The 23,979-nt window shown below is 37.3% G+C and overlaps 3 protein-coding genes and 1 long non-coding RNA gene across 6 annotated transcripts; 2 read left to right on the top strand and 2 right to left on the bottom strand.

Annotated features, from left to right (window-relative positions):
• Nucleotides 1–58: 58 nt before the first annotated feature.
• On the bottom strand, nt 59–6,944 carry LOC309491935 (sodium-dependent multivitamin transporter-like). 2 transcript variants are annotated; one of them, XM_082190961.1, is made up of 11 exons: nt 6,582–6,944; nt 5,158–5,598; nt 4,952–5,017; nt 4,808–4,859; nt 4,657–4,724; nt 4,313–4,467; nt 2,070–2,210; nt 1,853–1,982; nt 1,655–1,743; nt 907–1,016; nt 59–739 (listed from the first exon to the last, which is right to left on the bottom strand). In XM_082190961.1, the coding sequence occupies exons 2-11, from the start codon at nt 5,503–5,505 to the stop codon at nt 636–638; spliced, it is 1,263 nt and encodes a 420-aa protein (XP_082047087.1). In that variant the 5' UTR covers nt 5,506–5,598; nt 6,582–6,944; the 3' UTR covers nt 59–635. The 2 variants fall into 2 exon arrangements, with proteins under 2 accessions (XP_082047087.1, XP_082047088.1); XM_082190962.1 differs by having other exon boundaries at nt 59–798; nt 6,582–6,943.
• A 50-nt stretch (nt 6,945–6,994) lies between these two features.
• On the top strand, nt 6,995–12,558 carry LOC309491936 (centromere protein O-like). 2 transcript variants are annotated; one of them, XM_082190964.1, is made up of 6 exons: nt 6,995–7,127; nt 7,848–7,993; nt 8,839–8,977; nt 9,085–9,353; nt 10,146–10,308; nt 11,417–12,558. In XM_082190964.1, exons 1-6 carry the CDS (start codon nt 7,097–7,099, stop codon nt 11,524–11,526), a joined length of 858 nt encoding a protein of 285 aa, XP_082047090.1. In that variant the 5' UTR covers nt 6,995–7,096; the 3' UTR covers nt 11,527–12,558. The 2 variants fall into 2 exon arrangements, with proteins under 2 accessions (XP_082047090.1, XP_082047089.1); XM_082190963.1 differs by lacking the exon at nt 6,995–7,127 and having other exon boundaries at nt 7,546–7,993.
• A 740-nt stretch (nt 12,559–13,298) lies between these two features.
• Nucleotides 13,299–15,952, top strand: LOC309491933 (quinone oxidoreductase PIG3-like). The gene is made up of 7 exons (XM_082190960.1): nt 13,299–13,438; nt 13,761–13,837; nt 14,053–14,184; nt 14,259–14,526; nt 14,593–14,805; nt 14,886–15,082; nt 15,320–15,952. The coding sequence occupies exons 2-6, from the start codon at nt 13,811–13,813 to the stop codon at nt 15,008–15,010; spliced, it is 765 nt and encodes a 254-aa protein (XP_082047086.1). The 5' UTR covers nt 13,299–13,438; nt 13,761–13,810; the 3' UTR covers nt 15,011–15,082; nt 15,320–15,952.
• Nucleotides 15,953–16,154: 202 nt separating this feature from the next.
• On the bottom strand, nt 16,155–23,942 carry LOC309491934. Its single transcript, XR_014203373.1, has 3 exons — nt 23,620–23,942; nt 16,644–16,711; nt 16,155–16,555 (listed from the first exon to the last, which is right to left on the bottom strand). It is a non-coding gene; the product is annotated as an uncharacterized lncRNA (long non-coding RNA).
• Nucleotides 23,943–23,979: the final 37 nt, after the last annotated feature.

The raw sequence follows: 23,979 nt of genomic DNA, 5'->3' as shown, positions 1-23,979 counted from the left end.
GGCTCAGTCGGGGGCCAGTTCTCCTCTGGCATTTATGAGCTAGAGGCTAGAGACTAAGAAGAAACCATTTTAAAATCTCACCTTTTTATTAACCCATTACAGTGTACAAAGCAATCATTCTAACAAGATGAACATTTATAAACTCGCAATTCTGAAAAAAGTCAGAATTGTGAGATAAAAAGACGTTGCGTGCGTTTTTAAGCATTGTGGTTTAAAAACAAGTGATTTTAAACAGTTGAAGTGCAGTAAGCAGCGAAAGAGAACTAATTTCGCTATATGCGCTCGCTGTGAGATTGTTAAGCCGCTGATCATAGAGCATTGCGAGTAATGAATAGTTTTTTTTGCCACCAAATTGGGCTTCAATGATTAAATACACAAACTTATGTGTCAAAATGTCCGTCTTTTTACATGTGTAACAGTATATTGGATCCATGCATTTGGTCTTAAAGTGACAGCAGCCTAATAAACCTGCTGACGTCTGTCATTAATGTTAATCAAACAACAACAGAGAGAAAATCTCTCACTGCTCTTGACTGAATCAACTTTTGTAGCTTTACTAAGAATTAATGTTTTTTTTAATTTACACAGACAGGATACATTTTTGATTTCTTAAAATAAGCTGATTACAGCAATAATTAATCAGCGCTTATAAAAGCATGTATGCTTACCTGAAGAACTGAACTGTTCATCAAATGGACGACATAAGCCATAGCCAGACATATAATCCCATATGATACGGCTGGATGAGGAATATAATCATCCATTATAAACATGCTCACTGAAAGCTTCATTTGATCACTTTGAGCAAAAGGGGAAATCAGATGAAACATATTCTATCATTGTGCATCAGTGGGAAGACAGAAATCATTTCAAATAGAGAGCTAAACATTCAAGATAATGTCTCACCCAGCATCTTGGAGAGCAGAGTGGCTCTGGCCTCCGTCATTGAGCAATGGGGTTTGATCAGATCCATTATGGTCACTGTGGCCAGTGAGTTCAACGCTGAGGATATTGTACTGTGAATGAGAACATTTCCGTTTTATTTTACAAACAAAGTTTTTAAGCATGCTTGTGCACCGACTATTGTCTTTAGCTGTATCTCTGCAGAATGTACGTTTATTATAGAGACAAAAGTAAACAAAGCAGATTTGCATGAATATGCACTACCTTTTAAAAGTTTGAGTACGATTGGAGTACGATTTTATTTGAAAGAAATTAATAAAGACAATAAAGACATTTATATCCATTTCAAATAAATTTACTTTTGAACTTTCTATTCATCAAAGAATAATTTTCAGAATCAATTTTCTACAAACATATGAAGCAGCTCAACTCTTTTCAACATTAATAATAATGAATGTTTCTTGACTCTCAAATCAGCATATTAGAATGATTTCTGAAGGATCATGTGACACTGAAGACTGGAGTAATGATGCTAAAAAAAAACTCAGCTTTGATCACAGCAATAAATGACATTTGAATATTTACATTTATGCATTTAGCAGATCATTTTGCATTTCATTATTTTTGGGTGACATTTTGATCATTCAAAATCATTCTCATTGACCATTTCCATTAGATTCTTACTATAATAGTCATTTTTCTTTTACTTAAATATGATTTGTGAAATATGATTGCGGGTTAATAATGTTACCTGAGAGATGCACTGAACAAACATGCCACAAACAATCCAGGAAGTCCAGGGAAGTTTTGTAACATGTCCATGACAAAGTAGAGCACCATCTATAAAGTCAAAGAACATCATAGAAATGCACTATTCCATTCAGGAGCTATATATGCAGTCTGTTGTTCAACTATAAGATCATTGTGGTACTAGTTTGGTGCTGCTAACCTGGTCTTTGGATGTGATGTACTGCTGTTCTAAAGGGCTGTTGTTACCGTAGCAAGCGTACATGACCAGCCCCATGAGACAACTGAGCATTAAGGCCACCTGAAGACACGGAAACACCATATAGCAGGACCTGCACGAGAATTACGACACATAAGTAAGAAGAACAACTCTAAAGTTCATCTGAGAGTCTTTGGGGTCTGGTAAAAGGAGCGCTTACATGACGGCTTCTTTCTCCGTGCGAGAACTGAGGTACCTCTGGACCTGAGCCTGGTTCACTCCATAGAGAGACAGCATCAGGAACACTCCTCCAACACCTAACGTCCAGAACGTGTGTCTCACCGTTGGGTCAGGATTCAGGCTGAACAGACAGAGTCAGTCAACTGGAGAAATGACTGAATATCAACACAATATCATTCATGTCTGCAGCACAAACAGTACAGGATGAGTTACATGTCTAGATTTAATACTTAGGATTTGAGGTTTGTTCCTTTCAGTACGTTTCACTACTTATGTGCTGAGGCAGTCAGAAGATGTCTAAATTTAGAAACGTCTCAAGGTCAAAACTTGGTATTAAAGCGAGAAGTCATTTAGTACAGAGGGTTTTAACCTCAAGAAAAATAGAAGCAGAAAATATATTTGTTAGGGAAGGTAAAAGTTAACACATTACACTAAGATATTAAATTAATGTAATAATTTAACACATTGACCAATTTCAAGTTTCAGCCAGATAGAAATTATGAGATTAACATTACAATTATTTTATTTATTAACTTCTTATTTTTAGTAGTGCTGTAAAATAGATTGATTGCGATTAATCACATCTAAGATAAAAGTTTGTTCATATAATATATGTGTGTGTGTATATAGTGTGTATATATCACACACACACACACACATATATATAAACAAATGTATATGTTAGATGCGATTAATCGATTTGACAGCACTAATATTTATTTAAACATTTATTATATTTAACAGTCCTAGTTTTAACAGTAGAAAATAGTTTATCTGCTTTGGAACAATATTGTGAAAAGTGATATAATATATGTGACCCTGAATCAAAAAACCAGTCACAAGTCGCACGGGTATATTTGTGGCAATAGCCAGACATTTATGGGTCAAATTTATCGATTTTTCTTTTATGCCAAATCTCATTAGGATATTAAGTAAAGATCATGTTCCATGAAGATATTTGTACATTTCCTACCATAAATATATAAAACATTTATTTTTGTGAGTGAATGCAACACAATCGCGAACATAAATTGACAACTTTAAAGGTTATTTTCTCAATGTTTCGATTTTTTTGCACCCTCAGATTTCCAAATAGTTGAATCTAGGTCAAAAATTGTCCTAACAAACCCTACATCAATGGAAAGCTTATTTATTCAGCTTTCTTGTGATGTATACATCTCAATTTAAAAAAAAATTGTGGTCCAGGGTCACATATATACATTTCAATTTATCTAACAGTTGATGGACCCCACTGACTTCCACAGTATGGAAAAAAAAAACTATGGAAGTCAGTGGGGTCCATCAACTGGTTGGTTCCCAACATTCTTTAAAATTTCTTCCTTTGTGTTCAGCAGAAGAAAGACATTCATACAGGTTTGGAACAACTTGAGGGTGAGTGAATGAATGAAGCATTTATATAGCACTTTCATATGTACTAATGTACACTCAAAGCCCTTTACAATCATGTCAGGGTTCTCTCCTCAACCACCAGTTGTTTGCAGCATCCCGGATGATGTGACGGCAGCCACAGTATAAAGGTGCCAATGCGCTCACCACACACCAGCTATAGTGATCGAGCCAATTCAGTGGATGGGGTTGATGAGGAGGCCATGATTGATAAGGGCCAAATGGAGGGAATTTGGCCAGGACACCAGGGTTACACCCCTACTCCCGTGTTACCCCCCTCCTTACACCCCTACTCCCAGGGTTGCCCCTACACCCACCCTTACGAGAAGTGCCATGGGATTTCTAATGACCACAGAGAGTCAGGTCTTCGGTTTAACGTCTCATCCGAATTGTGGTGCTTGTTACAGTATATTGTCCCCGTCACTATACTGGCGCGTTAGGACCCACACAGACCACAGGGTGAGCACCCCCTACTGGCCTCACTAACACCTCTTCCAGCAGCAAACTGGTTTTCCCAGGACATCTCCCACCCAGGGACTGACCAGCCCTGCTTAGATTCAGTGAGCAACCAGTCTTGGGATACAGAATGAAATGGATGTGGATGTAAATGATGACAGAATGGTGAACTATCCCTTTAATAATAATAATAAAAAGGTTAACTGCCAACTTAACACAAACTAAATATTAAAAGGAGGGCCATCATCATATTTAGGGGGCCCTGGCATCCCCTGATTCAGTGGAATCTGGAGCAACTGGAGCAACCTTGTGGTTAAATGTGCAATGCCAGCCACACCAAACCAGTTCAAGTGAACTTACTCGAAGCCAGAGATGCGTCCACCGTCTCTGACTTTAACCCAGGTCTCAGACAGACCACCAGCCTGCTGAACGCCCACAATGATGACGGCCAGCTGACCAGTAAACATGACTACTGTCTGAAAAACATCGGTCCACACCACGGCCTTCAGCCCACCCTACCAGGAGGACAAACATGCTAAAATCATTACAAATTCAAATGGATTGACGCATAAATGTTTAGATGTAGCGCTAGCTGATGAAAGTTTACAAAGACAGACATTTTTTCATGCAGTGATGAATTGTATGTAATCTGTAAAGTAAATTCATATCGTGTTGACCTTAAATAAAAAATAAAAAGATCTTACCAGTGCTGTATATAGAGTGCAGACTAACCCAGTTGCCAGTACGGCTCCCCATAAATGAAAACCAGTAACTAGAGACAGACATATGTCAAAGCAGAGACATTTATTTATTAATATAATGTTAATATTTATTGGAAATTTGTTGCAACATTACCTGCATTCAGTGCAAGAGCCGGTGTATAGATGCCAACACCCACATAAATGACCTGCAAAACCCACACAGTAACTCTGAGCCACTGAATGCATTAAATATGCAAAAATGGAAACTTTATTTCACAACAGAGATGCTAGAGCTTACCATCTGAAAAATAAATGTAACAGTGCCACATATACGGACGGCTTTACAGAAGCGCAGCTCCAAATACTGCAGGCGAATGAGACGTGAGCATGTTTAATAAAGGCATCAATGACAAAAGAACAGGTTAGTGGTGCAAAACTCGCCTAGAGTGTTGTTATGGGGTTACTAGGGTGGTCTCTAAATAATATCTGTAATAATATGTGTACCTGATAAACACTGGTGAGATGCAGTCTGTAGAACACAGGAATGAAAATGTGTGCTGGTATCAGGAGACCCAGAATATAAGAGCAGCCTATGAACCAATACTGCGTGCCATTGGTGTAGACTTCAGCCGGCGTGCCAATGACGGCCACAGCCGACTGGAAGGTGGCCATGAGAGACAGAGAGAGCGGCAGGCACTTCATACTCCTGTCTGCGAACAGAAACTCTCTCGTGGTGCTCTGGCGGCCTCCGGTGAAGGCGTAGTACAGCCCGATGGACATGGAGGCCACCAACAGCAACACAAATATCACATAATCAATAATAGTGAAGTACTTGGGTGCCGATGGATCCATACTGAGACTTCAGGCATGAAGCGTGATATTAAAGTCTCTGTTGCGTGATCAGGACAAAGGTCAAAGCCATCGGCCTGCAAATCTGATGACGACCTGAAACATGTCACACACACACACACACAGACACAGACACACACTGATAGAACATTCAGTACTTACTCAATCAGGTTAGGATTTCATGTTATGCTAGTATGTTGACATTTAAAATAAAATCACATCCCAGCCTCCATTTTAACACATTGAATATCCTCTTCCCTTGGAAATATGTCACATAGGCCTAATAAAATAATAAAATAATGACTTCGGGAGCAAACAATCTACGTCATCCCATCAAGTACTGTGAATTGTGACCTGAATTAGCATAAATAATATTTATTTTAAATACTATGTCTACAGTACTTTGTCTGATTGGTGGATCGCAATTATTATCTTTTTCTTTATGTTAAAATTGCACAGATTAATGGCTTAAATGCAGGTGTATAACATCATTTAACAACCTCAGATCTCAAAGTGAGACTGTCAAGAAAGATTTAAACTACATTTGCATATATGTAGTCCTATGTATGCATGCATGCATGCATGTATGTATATATATATATATCAAATTCTATACAGAGAAAATATAATTTTTACTTCCAGAACCCAACAGTAATACTCTAAAGAGGTACAGGAGTACGGTAATTTTAAAGTAGCATATTATACATCACAGTGCGATGGTATTAGCATGTTTTTTTAGGAGTCTAAGGGGTTAATAAAGGATGGTGAACACTTCTCTACCAGGCACTGCAGGGTTAACAGTTCCTGGCAGTTGTACTAGTCTGCACTGAGACAAGACGCCACTAGATTGCAATTTCAACTTTACCCCAAATGCACTCCCTAGGACCATAATTCATGTAAAAGTGTAAATATGTTATCATTTACTGAATGATCTACCCAGTTATCCCTACCATTAGTTAGTGAAATGTAATTTCACTTCCTTGTTATCGTTGGTTAGTTGTTGGACGCATGCTGTGTTCCTCATCAACACAAGCACAACTAGTGCGTTACATGTTTGCTCCACATGCAGGTGTTCTTACCTAAAGTAGTCAATCAGATCAGATGGAGCTTCATACACTTCATGTGTCATCCGGGGGGCAGACAGTGTTGCACTAATACACTCCTCCTAGTATTACAGTTGCCATCACGCCTGAAGGTTACAGACTGACTGAGCCACTTTATCACAGTCAAACACCTGTGCACCTTACAATTTACGATCTCTAAATATACTCAGTGATAGTTAACGTGTTTCCCACCACACACATATGCAGCTGTTTTTTCTTTTTCGATTTTAAAATTGATATGAAATAATAATATGCACATTACAGTACAAAATGCATCCACGTGGGGAAAAATAGAGCGTAGTAATGAACCCAGATTACGTGGCTGCGTAAACAGCGCGCCGTGATGATGCTCTAGAGCGCGGTTTGTGTTTTAGCTTCCGAGGTGACACGTGACACCACATGACACAACAGCGCGCCATAATTCCAAACATTCGATTTACAAAGAAACAAAATAAGTAAAAGTAAAATATTCGCGCGTCAAGATCATAGTAATGGACAGTCAAATGGAACCAATGGAGCACGGTAAACTTAGGCAGTTTGTTAACATCTAAATGTGTCATATATCAAGACGTTTTGAAAACAGCTTGTAGTTGTATGTGTTAGGCTACTTACAGTAACGCTACATATGATATAGTCTTCCTTATGGACACGCATGACTAAATGTATTCTTCTTTTCTATTATTTTCTAGATGTCACAAAAACGTTTTGATTTTTAAGTGTATGCTTACGTGCCTGGAATTAATATGGCAGACACAACTCAACTCACTTATTGTAAAAACATTGACAAAAAAAGTAAATGCATCAATAAGTAACAATACACTACAATCAAAATGTCACTTGTTTTGATTTACAGATTCTGTTCAGTCAGTTTAATCAAATTCATAAAGGGTTAATATATATATATATATATATATATATATATATATATATATATATTCTTCATTTGGACATCAAAGTCTTCTACATCATTTTCCATAATCCATAAAAGATGATTAATCTCATTTAATTTTCTCATATTAAAATATGATATAACTTCTAAGGTGAGGAAAATTTGAATGTTTTCACAAAATGTTTATCATTATTATAATTATTTTGATGACAATTATTCTACAATGTGGAAAATATTCCTACTAAAAATGAGTAGCTATGTCCTAACCTTTGTCTGGTGGTGTAAGCATATTTTCACTTACTCTGTAATTGTTTTTAATGCACCCTGTGTTTATGTGTCATGTTATATATCAGGTGTTCTGAATCACCTGATGGCTTTAGAGAGAGGTATGATACAGCAGGACCAGCATCAGTCTGAGAGGTTAGAGATGCTCAAGGTCAAAGCTCTGACCCTCCGTGCCAAAAGAGATCAACTCAAACGTCAGACAGACGCCATCAAAGTGAGACTGCTTTGAAATAGTAAAGAGACTCTAATATGTGACTTTCTCTTTGATATTTGGTAGAAAATGAGTAGCATAAATTTATTTATGTTACTGAGTAGCATAAATATCTAATTCAGTCATGAAACTCTTGAGGGTGCAGGCTGAAACGTCCTTTACATGCAATCTGCAAGCAATCACATCATTACTGCATGGCGATGAGATGAGGTTAAATGAGAACATTTAAATGGTCTGGTCCATTGTTTGCTGTAAGCTAGTCCTGCAGTGCGCCATCAGAATTCTTCTGAAACCCTCCACCTCCCCAGCTCCACCTGCCTAGATCTGCAATGTGATTTTTGTACAGTATGTCTATATATGCAGCAGTGTGTCTGTAGAGCAAGTCCATACTTGCTCTGAAGCAGCAGCAATAATCAACAACAACAACAACAGCATCATAGCAGATCTAGTCCGCCAAGACCAAATACATTAACACTGCCATATTCAATAACATGCTAAAACTATTCAGAGAGTTGTCATGATTGACCTCTAAAATGTTAATAATGGTTCTAATTCTATGATAATAGTGACGTTCACAACACACAACTGTAATGTATCAAACAACACAGATAAACGTTGTCATTGGATTTACTTTTTAGAACGATTTTTTTCCAGCTCATGAACATTAACAACATTCATAACCAATCAGAAACCACTCAAACTTTTAAAGCGGCAGATGGCAACTGCAGCACGTGCTTATAGCAAACACAAGGTTACTGTGCGACGGTGTGAATGCTAATATAGTTATCTTTAGTTATTCTTGGTGTAAATGGGCCTTACTGTAAACTTATTGTCATTGTGTATGGCAGATCCTTAAAGATAAAATCAGCAAAGATCTTCCTTTACAAGATGATGATGATGCTGGCGGCCTCATAGAAATGCAGCAGTCTTTATTAACTGCTTGGAAAATGCAGTTAAAAGATCTTCAGCGTGCTCATCACTTAATTGGTAATTATATTCACATCTCATTTTAATGGTGATATTGATCAGTCCTAGATCGATCATGCTTCTGTTTAGGCCTGATCGTATGTTCTGTTGTTTTTATTTATTATTAGGTGGCTATGATTTGGTGGAGTGTAAGGAAGGGAAAAGTGTGTGTGTGTCTTTTCACACAGCTTTTGAGGGTGTGTATTTGGACACATATAACATGGAGCTGGATCTGACGCGCACCGTGCAGATCTCCCGCCATAACATCCCACCGTCATTACCACTCGAGAGTTTTGCCAAACAGAACCTGCAGAAAGACCTGAAATCCTTCCTGCAAACCCTCAGCCAGAACCTCAATGCTTTAGCTGGTCGCAGACAGCAGGTTTCCCTCGTCAAGGTATTTTATATATCCATATAAATATATCCATTTATATATATAATATATATCCATTATATATCCAATATCCATTTATATAGAGATTTTTCTTTTTTATATATATTTATGTATAAACTGTATATATATATATATATATATATATATATATATATATATATATATATATATCATTCACAGGAATAAAGGACATGCTCTCTTATGCTCACCAAGGCTACATGTATTTAATCAACATTAAAAACAATAATGTTTTCTATTTTAACATATATTTTAGAATGTAATTTATTCCTGTGACGCAAAGCTGAAATTACCAGTCTAAAATGATGATTTGCTGCTTCCCTAATGTGAAGTATATCCGAGTGAAACAGCTTCTCAAACAATAAAAATGTTGGGCAGGACTTGACTTTGTCCATCGGGAATTGATTGGATGGTTGTGGTTTGCTATTGGTGGATCTCATTTGAGTGAAAGGTTGTCCCGCCTTTGAGTCAGAGAAGAGATATCACTGCAAGAGGGAGGGGAAGTTATTTTGATGAAAGATTATGAGGGCATATGAATTTAACGCGGATAAATCATTTATTAAAAAAATAAAGATTTCATAAAAAACAAGAATTGTCAGTTTTGGTGACTTTAATGCTGAATATTTTTGTAGAAATGGTGATACAGTTTTTCAGTGAATAGATTTTTTTGATTAATCGAAAGTTCAAAAGAACAGCATTTATTTGAATTGGAAATCTTTTGTAAATCTTTTTGATAAATTTAATGCATCCTTGCATTCTCTCCTGTCTTTGCCACAGGAACTCGTTGGTTCGGTGGAGGTGATGGAGAGCAATCAGCTGTGCAATATTCTCGTGCTCATGTGTACAGAACAAGGAGAGACTCCCAAAGCTGTTCTGTGCACACTGGAGTATGGAGATCTCACACAATGTCTCCCAACACGTGTCAGCATTGAGAGTGAAGGTACGGCACATCGCAATTGAATTGACCCGGGCTAAGCTTGACCCGCGCTTACGATTTCTCGCTTGGAAGAGAACATTCCTGTAGCACATATACACTGTAACACTATACCATGACACTAGCAACAAGGAATGCATGAACTGACAAAAAAAAAGTGTTGCTTGTGTGATATGTGATATAAGTCACTTTGGATAAAATAGATACAAATTTAACAGAACATATTAATATGAATTATTTAAAGGGACAGTTCACCCCCCAAAAAATTTAAATTCTGTCATCATATACTCACCTTCAGGTCATTCCAAACCTGTAAGTCTTTGGTTAATCTTGTAAACACAATTTAATTTTTAAGGAAACCTGAGAGGTTTCTGTCCCTCCATTGAAGGTTCAGGTAACCAAAATTTAGAAGATCATAAAGCATTGTAAAATGAGTCAAGCGGTTTAATCCAAGGCTTGTGAAGAGACACAATCGATTCATATGATGAACAGATTTGCTAATGCTTTATTCTCATATAAACACTCATGCATATAGCACATAACAAATGGTACATGGAAACTCATGATACATGTGCATCACGTGCTAGAACAAACAAACCTCATCGGTTCTCATGCATCACACGCGTCTTTACCATATATGATGTGCTCTGTGTATGTGTGTCGATCATTGTTTAGATGAAATCTGTCCATCATATAAAGTAATCATATATCTTAACAAGACTTGGATTAAACCACTTGATTCATTTCACAATGCCTGTTACCCGGACTTTCAATGGAGGGACTACCTCTTTAATATGAAACGATTTTTAGTAAAATCACTCAAGGTCTGTTAAACATTGGATGGATATTATTCTTACATGGGCTGGGATGAAGTGTGAGATTACAAAGCATTTTTATCTGCTATTTTTCATGCACTAAAAAATGTAAATCAAATGAAGTGCTTATCAGATTATGAAGTTGTTTTAGGGTAAATGTATGTGCTCACGTTCATTTGGCAATAAGGGCGGACACATAGTTTAATCCAAAGCATGCACTTTCTTTATTTAAAGATTTGAAAAAAGAAAAGTAACTGAGATTACAATAATTTTGTGTATATTTGCTTTTATTTTTGTAGATAAAACCATTTCGGAATCTCCACAGTGGAAGAAAAACCAGTCGCTGCTCCTGGAGTCTCCAGCTCATACGGCTCTCCTGACCATGAGGAGGATGGGAAGCATAGCTTAAGGAAATCAATTCATTTAATGTAAATAATGTTCTGTGATAGTGCAGTTAAAAACCCGACAATGAGCTCATATAACAGAGAGATGCGTCAGAGGTAGATTAGCATGCAGATGAGGAAACAAACAACTATTTAGAATGATCTATATGTTCAAAATTTCCTTAAGGACAAATAAAGATTCATCTGACAACCATATTCACAAGCATACGTTGTTAAATATGTTCTATAGTGTTGAGAAAGCTCCTTATTTTCTGTCGTAGTTTTTCTCTCTGCAGTTGTTTCAGTCTTTCTTTATACCCTCTGTAACACTCTTCCTGATACATCAGCTCTCTCTGGGAGATGCTGTCGATCAACGCCAGGTTTTTCAGCTGTAGAATAGATAGCTGACCATTCTCCGACGCTTTGAATCTCTCTGTGATCATAGATGGAGATGAATCATCTTGCTTGACAAAAAATGATGCTGATTTAGCAAACCTCTGTTGGTTATCATCCTCAAAGGTTTCAATAGAGGACAAAGCTCTGAATGCTGGGGCAGATTTTGAGAATCGGGTCTTGTGTGCGTCGTTTGCCATCCTGACCTCTGATATGGTCCTCATTGTGTTGTTTATTGTCGCGTACGGTTCGCAAAACTTTAATTGCAGCAGACGTTTGTGCTCTTTCAGGACGATCTGTCGTTCCTGCTCCAGCAGTCTGAGGTTGAGTCTGTGTTTGGTGCTGATGTTGTGTAGTTTCCTCTGAAGATAGACGTCCTCTTTGTGGTTCAGCAGTCTTACGTCCATGTAAATGAAAGACTTGGGTTTCTTAATGCTTGGCTGTGTTGTCATTTCGAGATGTTTCTTGAAACAAATACTGTAAATCAAACGCACACCCATTTTGTTTTTTTTCGGTCAAAGCCGAATTTATTTTACAAACACACACAAATGTCTCAGAAGCTTCAAACTTGTAGACCACAATGATTGCTCAAAGGCTAAGTTATTTTATGAAAATATGTATGTGTATGGACATTGTGTATACATAATAAATGCAAGTTTACTCTACCTGAAACTGCTGCATATGTTTTCTAGTCTCGTAAGAGCCCGCATCTGCTGCTATGACACTTAAACATAACATGTATTTCCTTCTGTCAGGTTTCAGAGTTTTGAGTTTCAAAGTCGCTCGGTCACATGATCACTATTGTGTTGATAATGACAATGTAAAGCTGGAAGACCAAATTCTGGCCTTATCTACTTTTAATAGCTCACAACTCATTTAAGACGTTTGAAAATTCTATCATTTACTATAAGAATTTCTTTCTTTCTTACTGTATAAAGATATGTTGAAGAATGTTGTTAACCAGACAGTTGATGAACTTCATTGACTTACATACTTGCAGTATTGTTTTTTCTCCCATACTATAGAAGTCAATGGGGCCCATTCATTGTTTGGTTACCCATATTCTTGAGGTAATGAATGACAGAATTTTCATTTTTGGGTCGACTATCTCTTTAAGCCTTACATTATGTATATTTTGAGATGTATAAATGTACTCTTATAATGTTCCATAGTATTGTTTACACACTAAAATACGATAGACTTCGGTTATTGCTACCGAAGGAATAGCATTACTACAGAATCGTAAATTAATTTGGAATCTCCTTCAAACCGCCTCAAAGCTCAAAGCTTACAGAACGTTTTGTTCTTTTAGAACGTGGTTCGTTAGAATGTAGTAATATGGGAGGTACGATCATATAAAGTAATTGTATGATCGTCATAGCATTTGACGTCAGTTTATGTTCAGTTCAGACCAACGTCCAATCAACTACTTTCACAACAAAAACAGCGATTTAAATGAGTAATTTTAGGAAGTTAGTTCTATTAAAATTTTTTAAAAGCCTAAATTTGAGTTTGTCGCTGTTTTCTTCCACAGTGAATGTAAAGGTGAGCTGTTTGAATTATAGTTTTTAGTCAGACAACACAGAGATTAAAGTCGATGTCATAATTTGTGCATTCACTACAGAAACAAGCTATATTGCAGTGATATGCATATATATGATTGATCAGTGCTGTAGATTTTGTTTTCGTTAACGCACAGAATAGTTGATATAGTTCATATGTGCGTCGAAATTGCGCAGAAAATCAGACACTGGTGTAAATAAAAGCCACTCATTCCAATTGTGTGTATCTCAAGTTACGTTGCATTACAGTGTTATGTGTGATATAATGCTTCACTTTTAATTCACGTTTGTGTTTTTAATTTTAGGCCTTAAATCAAAAGGAAAGCTAATATCCTGTTTGTGTCGTTAGATCGAAATGTTACAAATGTCCGAAGAGAAAACAGTAAGTAAAAATTTAAGAGTGTTTTCCAGAGTGTTTTAAAGTTGTTCAAATTGTCTCCCCCTCATAATAAATATATATAATAAACTTTGTATATTGCCAAAGTATTACGGAGTGAAACAAACCAAATTAAATAATAAAATACTGTAAAAAAATAGACATAAAAAATCCAATAAAAAAAGCATGATAAACAGCTTGTATTTCTTCTTATTTCCGAGTCAATGCAGGCAGTTTGTGTTGATGAAGCTGGGAAACTGGGTGTGAAACATGTTCCTCGGCCTGAACCCAAAGATGGGCAGCTCCTCATCAGAGTCGCCGCTACCGCTTTAAACAGAGCTGATCTTCTGCAGGTGAACCACAAATCCTGCCGAAGTTTGTGTCCTGGTCAAATTCAACCCCATTGATGGCTCATTTTAATTGACAGAAAAAGGGTCTTTACCCACCTCCCCCTGGAGAGAGTGAAATCTTGGGACTGGAGGCCAGCGGGGTGATCGCTGAGATCGGTCCTGGGGTCAAGGGGAACTGGATGCTGGGAAGTAAAGTAATGGCTTTACTCGGAGGAGGTGGAAATGCAGAATATGTAGCTGTTCCAGAAGAACTCATCATGCCTGTCCCGTCAAACCTCAATCTTCATCAAGCCGCAGCTCTTCCTGAGGCCTGGCTGACTGCCTACCAACTTCTGCACTTCATAGGTAACAATGTCAGCTTATGAATGCTTTTTATGCCCACTATATTCCCATATGCTGCCCTTTTTTTAGCCAAAGTGAAGGCGAATGAGCCGGTGTTGATTCATGCTGGAGCGAGTGGTGTCGGCACCGCTGCCGTTCAGCTGGTTCGCTTATGTCGTGCCATTCCAGTAGTAACAACAGGGAGCCCTGAAAAGTTAACATTTGCAGAGCAGGTTGGAGCAGCTGAGGGAATCAATTACAAAGAGGAGGATTTCTCGGAAAAAGTGCTGCAATTCACTGAAGGTCAATCATTTTAGTATAAAAAATATCTTTGTTAAATGTTGCAATGAATGCATTTAAACGAATTGTGTATTTTCGTTTAGGTAAGGGAGCTGATGTGATTCTGGACTGCATTGGTGGATCTTTTTGGGAGAAGAACATCTGTAGCCTTGCGATGGATGGACGGTGGGTGCTTTATGGTGTATTGGGAGGTAAAACAGCAGATTGAGACTTATTTGGCAAGCTTTTGAGGAAAAGAGGGCATCTGCTTTGCAGTCTCCTCAGAAACAGAAGTTTAGAGGTAAGAGGAATTTTCGAGAAACCATTTTTATTGATAAATTGATGTAGAATAAATAGTTCACCCCAAAATGGTCTGAGACTATTCTGTGACTGTCATTATTTATTCAAACCTCATGTCACTCCAACCCATAATGCTGTTAATTGTGGCCTGTTTTAACTCCTTTAATGATGTATAATTCTCAGTTTGAAGCGTTAACGGTTATACGCTTTGTATGAATGATTGTGTCTTTATTTCTAGTATAAAGCAGAGCTGGTCAGGAGTTTCACCGAGCAGGTTTTGCCACACTTCCAGTCGACAGATCCTTCTCTGCGGCCTGTGATTGACAGCATGTTCAACATGGAAGATGTTGAAATGGCTCATCAACACATGGAGGCCAACAAGAATATTGGGAAAATCATTATCAAAATTGGAACCTTTTGATCATAGTATTATTATGGAATACAGTCAGTAGCATCACCCGATCAGCCCCTGTGCAGCGGCATTGAGAATAACATCTATGCGTTTTCATAGAGCAACAATCAGCGGATTTGATTTATGACCACTTACAAAACTGTCGTCAATGTTAAAAAATGTAAAGTTCCTATATTAGATTAATGAGATCAAATGTTGTTAGAGGTTTGAATCTTCCTAATATCTGTTATTCCATTTCGATTTATTTTGTGACCCTAAGCCCTAAAAAATATACTTAAGAACTTTCTGGACAAAATATTAAATAAAAAATGTAATGCATTTTTTGGAGATATTTTGTTATTTTTATTATTTTATTTTCCTCTGAATTACTAGATTTTATCAATAATTTTTATATAAATAAGCACATTATTTCACTAAAATACAAAATAACTTAAATCAGCAAAGAAATCTCACATTGTCTCTGCCGTTTGTGTCATGCATTAATTTTCAGGTGTCATTGTGCAATTTTTTGCATACTTAAGTGCACATTAAAATATTCAAAACTACAGCAACACCATCTCTATGAACAGTTTTTATTCCAACAAATTATTCCAACACATTAAGAAAAATGTATAAACTATTTCACAAAAAAGAGAGAGAAAAAAAAAAACTCCATCACACATGTACCCCAAATGAACACCACAACTGGGTGAAGGGAGGGCAGAATTGAGGTCCAAAATACTTGTACTTTCTGTACAACCATCATTAAATTCACAAACACTTGTGTAAAAACTATGAAAAAAAGAAAAAAAAAGAAGATTATCAAGGATAAACTACAGTATCAACAAAACAATGCAATCAGACAAGCTTCATGCTGCGTTTTAAAATGACAAGAAACATGGCAAATACAATCTCTAATCTTTCACAGGCCTTCTAATCTTCCACTTCAAACAATGTCTTGTTAGTTGCACAATAATTTTCCCAATGGAAAAAAATAATGGATTATACCTTTCCACAATAAATAGTTTAAAATTTTACTCATTTGAAGATGCACTTAGAGTCACACAAGTCTTCAGTGCAAACCTATAAGGTAACAAAAAAGGGGGGGAAGTTATCAGTAAAGATTACTGAATATAAAAAATAAAATAAAATAAAAACAAAAGAGGAATACCATAGGTAAGATTTTATTTTCTAAACTAGCAACCCAATCTGAACTTCTGCTTGGTGTCATCGGGACGCCTGTTGAAAAATAAGCAAAGTAAAAAAATAATCAACCATTGACAACTAAAGGCTGGAATACACAACTCGACTTTTAAAATCTGAATAGATTATAAAACACTAGGCAACATACACTCACTTTGTGCTGACAGTGACAATTTTATGCAAAATCTGCCAAATTCAACTGCCCAAAAACTGCAGACTAGCAATGACTCCTTCAGACTGTAAAGTGTGGTGAAAATATGGGCAAAAAGTAGTGAAATGTATTCCAGCCTTAAATTAAAGTACTCAAGAGAAATTAGGTGGATGGATAGGGGCTAAAAACAGCGAAAAAAAAATGTATTGCCCTTAAAGGGATAGTTCTCCCAAAAATGAAAATTAGCCCATGATTTACGCACCCTCAAGACATCCTAGGTGTATATGACATTCTTCATTCAGACAAATACAATCAGAGTTATATAAAAAACTAAATGACCTGGCTCTTCCAAGCCATGCACCGAAGCACTGAATGGACTGTTTCTGAAGTCCATAAAAGTATCTATCCATCATAAAAGTGCTCGAAGCGGCTCCAGTGGGTTAATAAAGGTCTTCTGAAGAGAAGTGATGTGTTTGTGTTAGAAAAATATCCATATTTAAAACTATCGATTCAAATAACTAGCTTTCGGCAGAAGGTCATCGATTTACAACGAAAGAGTAACCCTTGACCTGACGCACAACGTAATGACGAACGCGCAAGCGAAAAAAAAAAACAAAAAAAAAAACACCATTAGAAGACTAAAATGATATTTTTTTAAAAAGAAAATGTCAGGAGCTTGAGTTTGTTGCCCAGCCCTGTTTGTTTGAACCACAAGAGGCATAAAAGATTACGCTACTCCTACGTCAAACATTGTCAAGTGTTACTCTTTTGGCTGAAGGGAGAGCCAGAGCGCCTGACAAAGTAAATTTAAAAGTGCTGGCAAATGCTAACTGTACATTTTCTAAGATTATTATTCACATTGGTACTAATGATGTTCGACTCTGCCAGTGGGAGATCACCAAAATTAACATTAAAGAGGTGTGTGAACTCGCAAGTACGATGTCAGGCACTGTAATTTGCTCTGGCCCCCTTCCTGATAATGAGTGATGAGATAGTCAGTAGATTGTTCCCACTCAATGGCTGGCTGTCTAAGTGGTGTCTGCAAAATAATATAGAATTCAGACATGGAAATGTTTCTGGGGCAGACCTGACCTGTTGAAAAAATTCATCCCTCCTGGGATGGTGCTGCTCTTCTCTCTAGTAATATGCACATAGTCTTAGAGCTCAAACATGAATTGGGGCTCAGGTCAGAAAGCAGACAGACTGGCTAAACCAACCGTCTGCCAGCCGTCTCACGTCACCAAGGTCAGATAAATCCCATCACATAGAGCCTCTTTCACCCAGATATCATCATATAGAGACTGTGTCTGTTCCCCGAATTAGGAAATACAAAAAACTAAACCCATCTAAGGGTTAAAATTTAATTGATGTTCAACAAATAAAAAACAGATATAATACAAATGAGCAAATGATAAAGCTTAGGTTGCTGAATATTCGATCCCTTACTTCAAAAGCACTTATTGTTAATGATATGATTACAGACTATAATCTAGATATAGACTATAATCTGCTGTGTTTGACAGAAACCTGGCTAAAACCAAACGACTACATTACTTTAAATGAGATCACCCCGCAAGATTCCGGTTATAAACATGAACCTCGTCTGAAAGGCAAAGGGGGAGGTGTTGCTGTAATTTATAATAATATTTTTAGATTTACTAAGAAGTCTAGTTTCAAATATAATTCTTTTGAAGTGTTGGTGCTTAATATAGCAATATATAGTGTAAATGACAAATCACATTTGAGATTTGTGCTGGCTACTGTATACAGGCCACCAGGGCACCATACAGACTTTATCAAAGAATTTAGTACTGGTTGCAGATAGTCATAATTGTTGCTGATTTTAATATACATGTAGATAACAAAAAAGACACATTGGGATTGGCATTTAAAGACATTAACTCTATTGGAGTTAGACAACATGTGTCAGGACCTACTCATTGTCGTAATCATACCCTAGGATCCATGGGCGTCGGAACCATTGTATATGGGTGGGACAAGACCCATCCACTTTGTAAGACCAATGATATTGGACCCGCTTACTTTTACATTCAGCGCATAGCTGTTCGCTTTTCAGAGCGTCGTCAGTCAAATCCGTTCCACTTGAGGAATGCCCTAATGAATTAAACTCCATTTCCGCTGAATCGCTACATTATATTTCTCAACGAGCCGCAACTGACGAAAAAAACGCCCGTTGTACCCTTCCAGTCAAATATTGCGTTGCAAACATCAATAACAGCTTTAAGTTGTCAATGCTGGCAAATTACCATGGTATCAGCAGGTTAATCCACGGATAGCTGTGCATGTAATGCACGACGTGGATGCGAGTTTAGTTTACTTGTTTAATTAAAAGGCATCAGAATACATGAAATGGTGTAAGTAACATTTTTCTGGGGGAGGACCCACCCACTTTTTTTTTGCTTCCGACGCCCATGCTAGGATCTAATATTATCACACGGAATCAATGTTGATGCCATTGAAATTCTGCAGCAGAGCGATGGCATCTCAGATCATTATCTAGTCTCGTGTAAACTTCATTTAGCCAAGGCTGCAAAGCCGACGCCATGTTGCAAATATGTTAGACCTATCACTTCTGCCACTAAAGATTGCTTTATTAATAATCTTCCTGATCAGTTTCATCATCTCAGCATCCCAGATAGCTTAGAACTCGATATTGCGACAAACTTTTAACTCTCTTTTCCAGCACTTTAGACAGTTGCTCCGTTGCGCTTAAAGAAGATTAAAGAAAATAGTCCAACGCCGTGGTACAACGAGCACACTCATTGTGTATTGTAGTGTCCCTAAGGAAAAATTCGATTCATTCATTGCTATAGAAGAGGAAGAATTCGTTAAACTCATTAAATCATCTAAATCGACAACATGCATGTTAGACCCTATACCGACTAAGCTACTGAAAGAGATGCTTCCAGAGGTCATAGATCCTCTTCTTAATATCATTAATTCACCTTTGTCATTAGGATACGTACCAAAAACTTTTAAGCTGGCTATGATTAAACCGCTTGTTAAAAAAAAATGCAACTTGATCGTACAGAATTAGTCAATTACAGGCCAATCTCAAATCTACCTTTTCTGTCAAAGATACTAGAAAAGGCAGTATCCTCACAACTATGCTCCTTTTTAGAAAGAAATTATATCTGTGAGGATTTTCAGTCAGGATTTAGACCGTACCATAGTACTGAGACAGCTCTCAGAGTCACAAATGATTTGCTCTTATCATCCGATCGTGGTTGTATCTCTCTATTAGTGTTGCATTTGATACTATAGACCACAACATTCTTTTAAATAGACTCAAATTATGTTGGCAGTAGTGGAATTGCATTAGCATGTTTGAAATCATACTTATCTGACCGTTATCAGTTTGTAGCAGTAAATGAAGAGATGTCTCATCGATCACAAGTTCAGTATGACGTACCACAAGGCTCAGTACTAGGACCGTTGATGTTCAGTCTGTACATGCTACCCTTGGGAGATATCATTAGGAAGCATGGAATTAGTTTTCACTGTTATGCTGATGATTCTTCACGCCCTGACCAAACTTACCAATTCACATAATTAACGGAATGCATAGCTGATATAAAAAATTGGATGACTAGTAATTTCCTACTAAATTCTGAAAAAACAATTATTGGACCAAAAAAAAAAAAAAAAAAAGTCCTCACGTAATAACCTAGAATACTGTCTAACACTTGATGGCTGCTCTGTCAAACCTTTGTCGTCGGTTAGAAACCTGGGTGTGCTCTTTGAAACCAATCTATCATTTGAAAGTCATGTTTCTATATCTGTAAAACCACATTTTTCCATCTTAAAAATATATGTAAATTACATATGTTCTCTGACAAATGCAGAACAATAAGTTCATGCGTTCATGACATCAAGGCTAGATTATTGTAATGCTCTTATGCTCCTTCACGCTTAAATTACAGCTGGTCCAAAACGCAGCAGCTCGAGTTCTTACCAGAACCAGGAAGTATGACCATATTAGCCCCGTTCTGTCAACACTGCATTGGCTCCCTATTAAACATCGTATACATTTTAAAATATTGCTGATTACTTACAAAGCACTAAATGGTTTAGCTCCGCAGCACTTGAGCGAGCTCTTAACGCATTATAGCCCTTCACGTCTATTGCTATCTCAATCCCATGTTATTCAACGGGACGTGAGACCAACTAAACAAATTACACTTCAAATATCTTTTTTCCAAAGGTGGTTTCTTTCATTTGCTGTTGTTTTTATCACGCTGATGTAAGTTCAAGTGTCCGTTTCAAAAATAAGTTTAGTTAGTTATGTGATGCTATAAAAACGGGTAGTGTAATGTCATGATTGACAGCTGTGATTGACAGGTTCTCTGAGCGAAGTAGTCACTGAAGCACCAACGGACATTTTTTGGGGGATCTTCGGACTGAGGAGATTGTATTTACTTTATTCTAACAAGCCTCTTATCATACTGCAATCAATTTTTAAAAAGTTCACTCAGAGAGAGTGCATTCTGCGAGAGTGAGGGCGGTGCATTGATTTCGCGGCTTTACTTCCTGCTCACTACTGCACAGGTCTGGTCCCAAGATCGCTACTGCGCTGACTCAAGTTCCAAGATGTCAGCGCCATATCGGGACACTGGCGGCTTCAGTTCTCACCAATGGAAGAGCGAATGGGTGTCGTACATCTTTTTTTTTACAGTCTATGGACCTAGCATACACAGAAAGACATTATAGACTTCTATAATCCAATGTTAGGCTGCAAAGATTAGGTCAGCCGGAACCGGGAACACTTCCCATAAATCCTGATGTACTCGTTACATCATAAGAAGAATGGTGTCTTCGCTAATATTAGTCTCTGTTTATCCTGAGGTTTACCGCAGTCTGCCGGATCCAGATCTGATGAAGGACCTGCGCCTGGACATGACGACAACGCAGTCCTGAAGTGTCAACTAGTCTCTCCCCTGTGAAGGCCTCTCTCCCCTCCCTTTACCTCTCTACAGATAAAGCGTTGTCGGGATAATTCCGGTTCGCGTGGCTACGTGGAAGCGATACAAATTCTGTATTATAAATTTTAAGGCCAGACAAGTAGTTTGTTGAGGGTTGGTTTGTAGGGAAGGACTACACGCCTGTGCACATATATTCAAATGCACACACCTATAGACTGAACTCGTAATACGCATGTGCACACCATCAGCGTTCTCACAGGTTTGCGTTTTTTAAAGTTTGCTCAGAGAGAACTTAAGAGTTTTCTGTTAAAACGGTGTCATTTTAAGTTCAGGGATGCAAACACATGTATGGTAAAAAAAAGAGGTTATCGAAGCCCTCGCCCCGCGGCATATATCCAGATACTTACAAAGGATTAAATTCATCACAATTATGTAAGTTATCATTTTGCAGTGTAAGATTACAGTTAACACCTTTAAATATTACATAAATGTATTATTTATTTTTATTAAACTTAGTGAGTGTATAAATTAGCAGCAAAAAGTAATTCTTGAGAAAATCTGCACAGTAATTTTATAAAATCTAAACATGTTAATAAAAACAAATTACTATTAGTACTCTTATAAAATTCAATCAGGCAATCATACATTTCAAAATTTTATATTTATATATGAATGTCAAGAATTCAGAAGTGTATATATTTATATAGCCTACACTACACAGAAATAATATACAATTAAATTATGCTTATGCAGACTAGGTATAAAAAATATAGGCTTTTAATAATCTTTCAGTGCGCAAAACCATGATAATATGAAACGCTTCAAAACAGAGCGCACAAAGCGCGTATGCGCATCGCGGGTGCAGAATGATGTGCTCAAAGCAACATGGAGTCACAGTATGCAGCGCTGCACAAGTGCGCATTTAAAAGTTCACATTATAATGTGAATATTATATATTCACATTATCAAGTTCAAGTTCTGTTTATTTCTAAAGCACATTTACTACCGGCCGACATTATAATGTGAACTTTTAAATGCGCACATTGGAGAGTCGGCGCGCTGTTTGAATACTGAATGGAGAATGATTGACAGCCGCAGAGGAGGGAAAACGAGTTTCCGTAAACTTTAATTTAATGATGTAATTTAATTTAGACTTTTGTCCCTCACATTAAGCTATGGAATGGCTTCAGATGACTTTGTGAAATTATAATCAGACGCTCTCAGACCCAAGTCACCCAAACTGACGTGAAAAAAGCAGGAGGCGCCGAAAAGCGCGCTGTTTGCATCCCTGTAAGTTAACCCCTAAGTAAATAACTAATGATTGTTGCGACGGAGGTGAATCAATCAAAACTAACTTTAGCTGGACAATAACTTTTTTCTAGAGCTGATATAAAGCCAAAACAATCTCTGTTACTTTAATTTCCTATTATCACTGTAAAGCCGCTTTGAAACAATAGGCTATACATTGTTAAAAGCGCTATATAAATGAAGAGGACTTGACTTAAGTCGACTTGCGTACGGCTGCCTGCCGGAAGCTAGTTATTTTAGTCGATAAAGTTTTAAATATGGATATTTTTCTTACATGAACGCATCGTTTCACTTCAGAAGGCCTTTATTAACCCACTGGAGCCGTGTGGATTACTTTTATCATGGATGGATGCACTTATGGACTTTCACTGCCATTATAAAGCTTGGAAAAGCCAGGACATTTTTTTTATATAACTCCGATTGTAATCGTCTAAAAGAAGAATGTCATATACACTGAGGGTGGCTTGAAAGTGAGTAAATCATGGGGTAATTTTAATTTTTGGCTGAACTATTTTGTTGAAGATTGTCACAAATTTACTAACCTTTTTCACCATTTTCCACAGTATGCAGCAGCATTGGCTCAGCTGATCCAACAGGAACTCCATCGTCAGATTCAGGACAAACTTTTTGAATTTCTAAAACTGAATTTGTCCTTGTAGAATCATTAGCTATGATATCTCCAAGCTGATCATTCACCTTGTTTTCAGGTACATCATGCAATTCACCATTTACTACTAACAGTTCGATTCCATTACCTCCATGTTGTCCAGCACAATGAGGTTCAGTTGTGTGATTTTCCTCTGTTAAGACTGCAAGGTTCACACTTGTTTTATCCTCTGAAATAGGTTGATCTACAGATGCTGATGCAGTGTGACTTTCTTCTGTTGTGATTGAAAGGTTGA

This window comes from Leuciscus leuciscus, assembly GCF_965113295.1.
Source record: "Leuciscus leuciscus genome assembly, contig: HAP1_SCAFFOLD_736, whole genome shotgun sequence".
NCBI classification, from domain to species: domain Eukaryota; kingdom Metazoa; phylum Chordata; class Actinopteri; order Cypriniformes; family Leuciscidae; genus Leuciscus; species Leuciscus leuciscus.
The sequence above is the reverse complement of the archived record's forward strand: the minus strand, read 5'-3'. Positions and strand labels throughout refer to the sequence as shown.

Excerpts from the sequence above, each read along its gene's own strand:
- LOC309491936 (XM_082190963.1), top strand. The coding sequence starts at position 7,661 with ATGTTTTCACAAAATGTTTATCATTATTATAATTATTTTGATGACAAT. Across the intron at positions 9,354-10,145 it reads AGCAGGTTTCCCTCGTCAAG|GAACTCGTTGGTTCGGTGGA; the intron begins GTATTTTATATA and ends TCTTTGCCACAG. Across the intron at positions 10,309-11,416 it reads TGTCAGCATTGAGAGTGAAG|ATAAAACCATTTCGGAATCT; the intron begins GTACGGCACATC and ends TTATTTTTGTAG.
- LOC309491935 (XM_082190961.1), bottom strand. The coding sequence starts at position 5,505 with ATGGATCCATCGGCACCCAAGTACTTCACTATTATTGATTATGTGATA. Across the intron at positions 5,018-5,157 it reads ATCTCACCAGTGTTTATCAG|TATTTGGAGCTGCGCTTCTG; the intron begins GTACACATATTA and ends ATTCGCCTGCAG. Across the intron at positions 1,983-2,069 it reads ACGGAGAAAGAAGCCGTCAT|GTCCTGCTATATGGTGTTTC; the intron begins GTAAGCGCTCCT and ends ATTCTCGTGCAG.
- LOC309491933 (XM_082190960.1), top strand. The coding sequence starts at position 13,811 with ATGTTACAAATGTCCGAAGAGAAAACA. Across the intron at positions 13,838-14,052 it reads AAATGTCCGAAGAGAAAACA|TCAATGCAGGCAGTTTGTGT; the intron begins GTAAGTAAAAAT and ends CTTATTTCCGAG. Across the intron at positions 14,185-14,258 it reads ACAGAGCTGATCTTCTGCAG|AAAAAGGGTCTTTACCCACC; the intron begins GTGAACCACAAA and ends TTTAATTGACAG.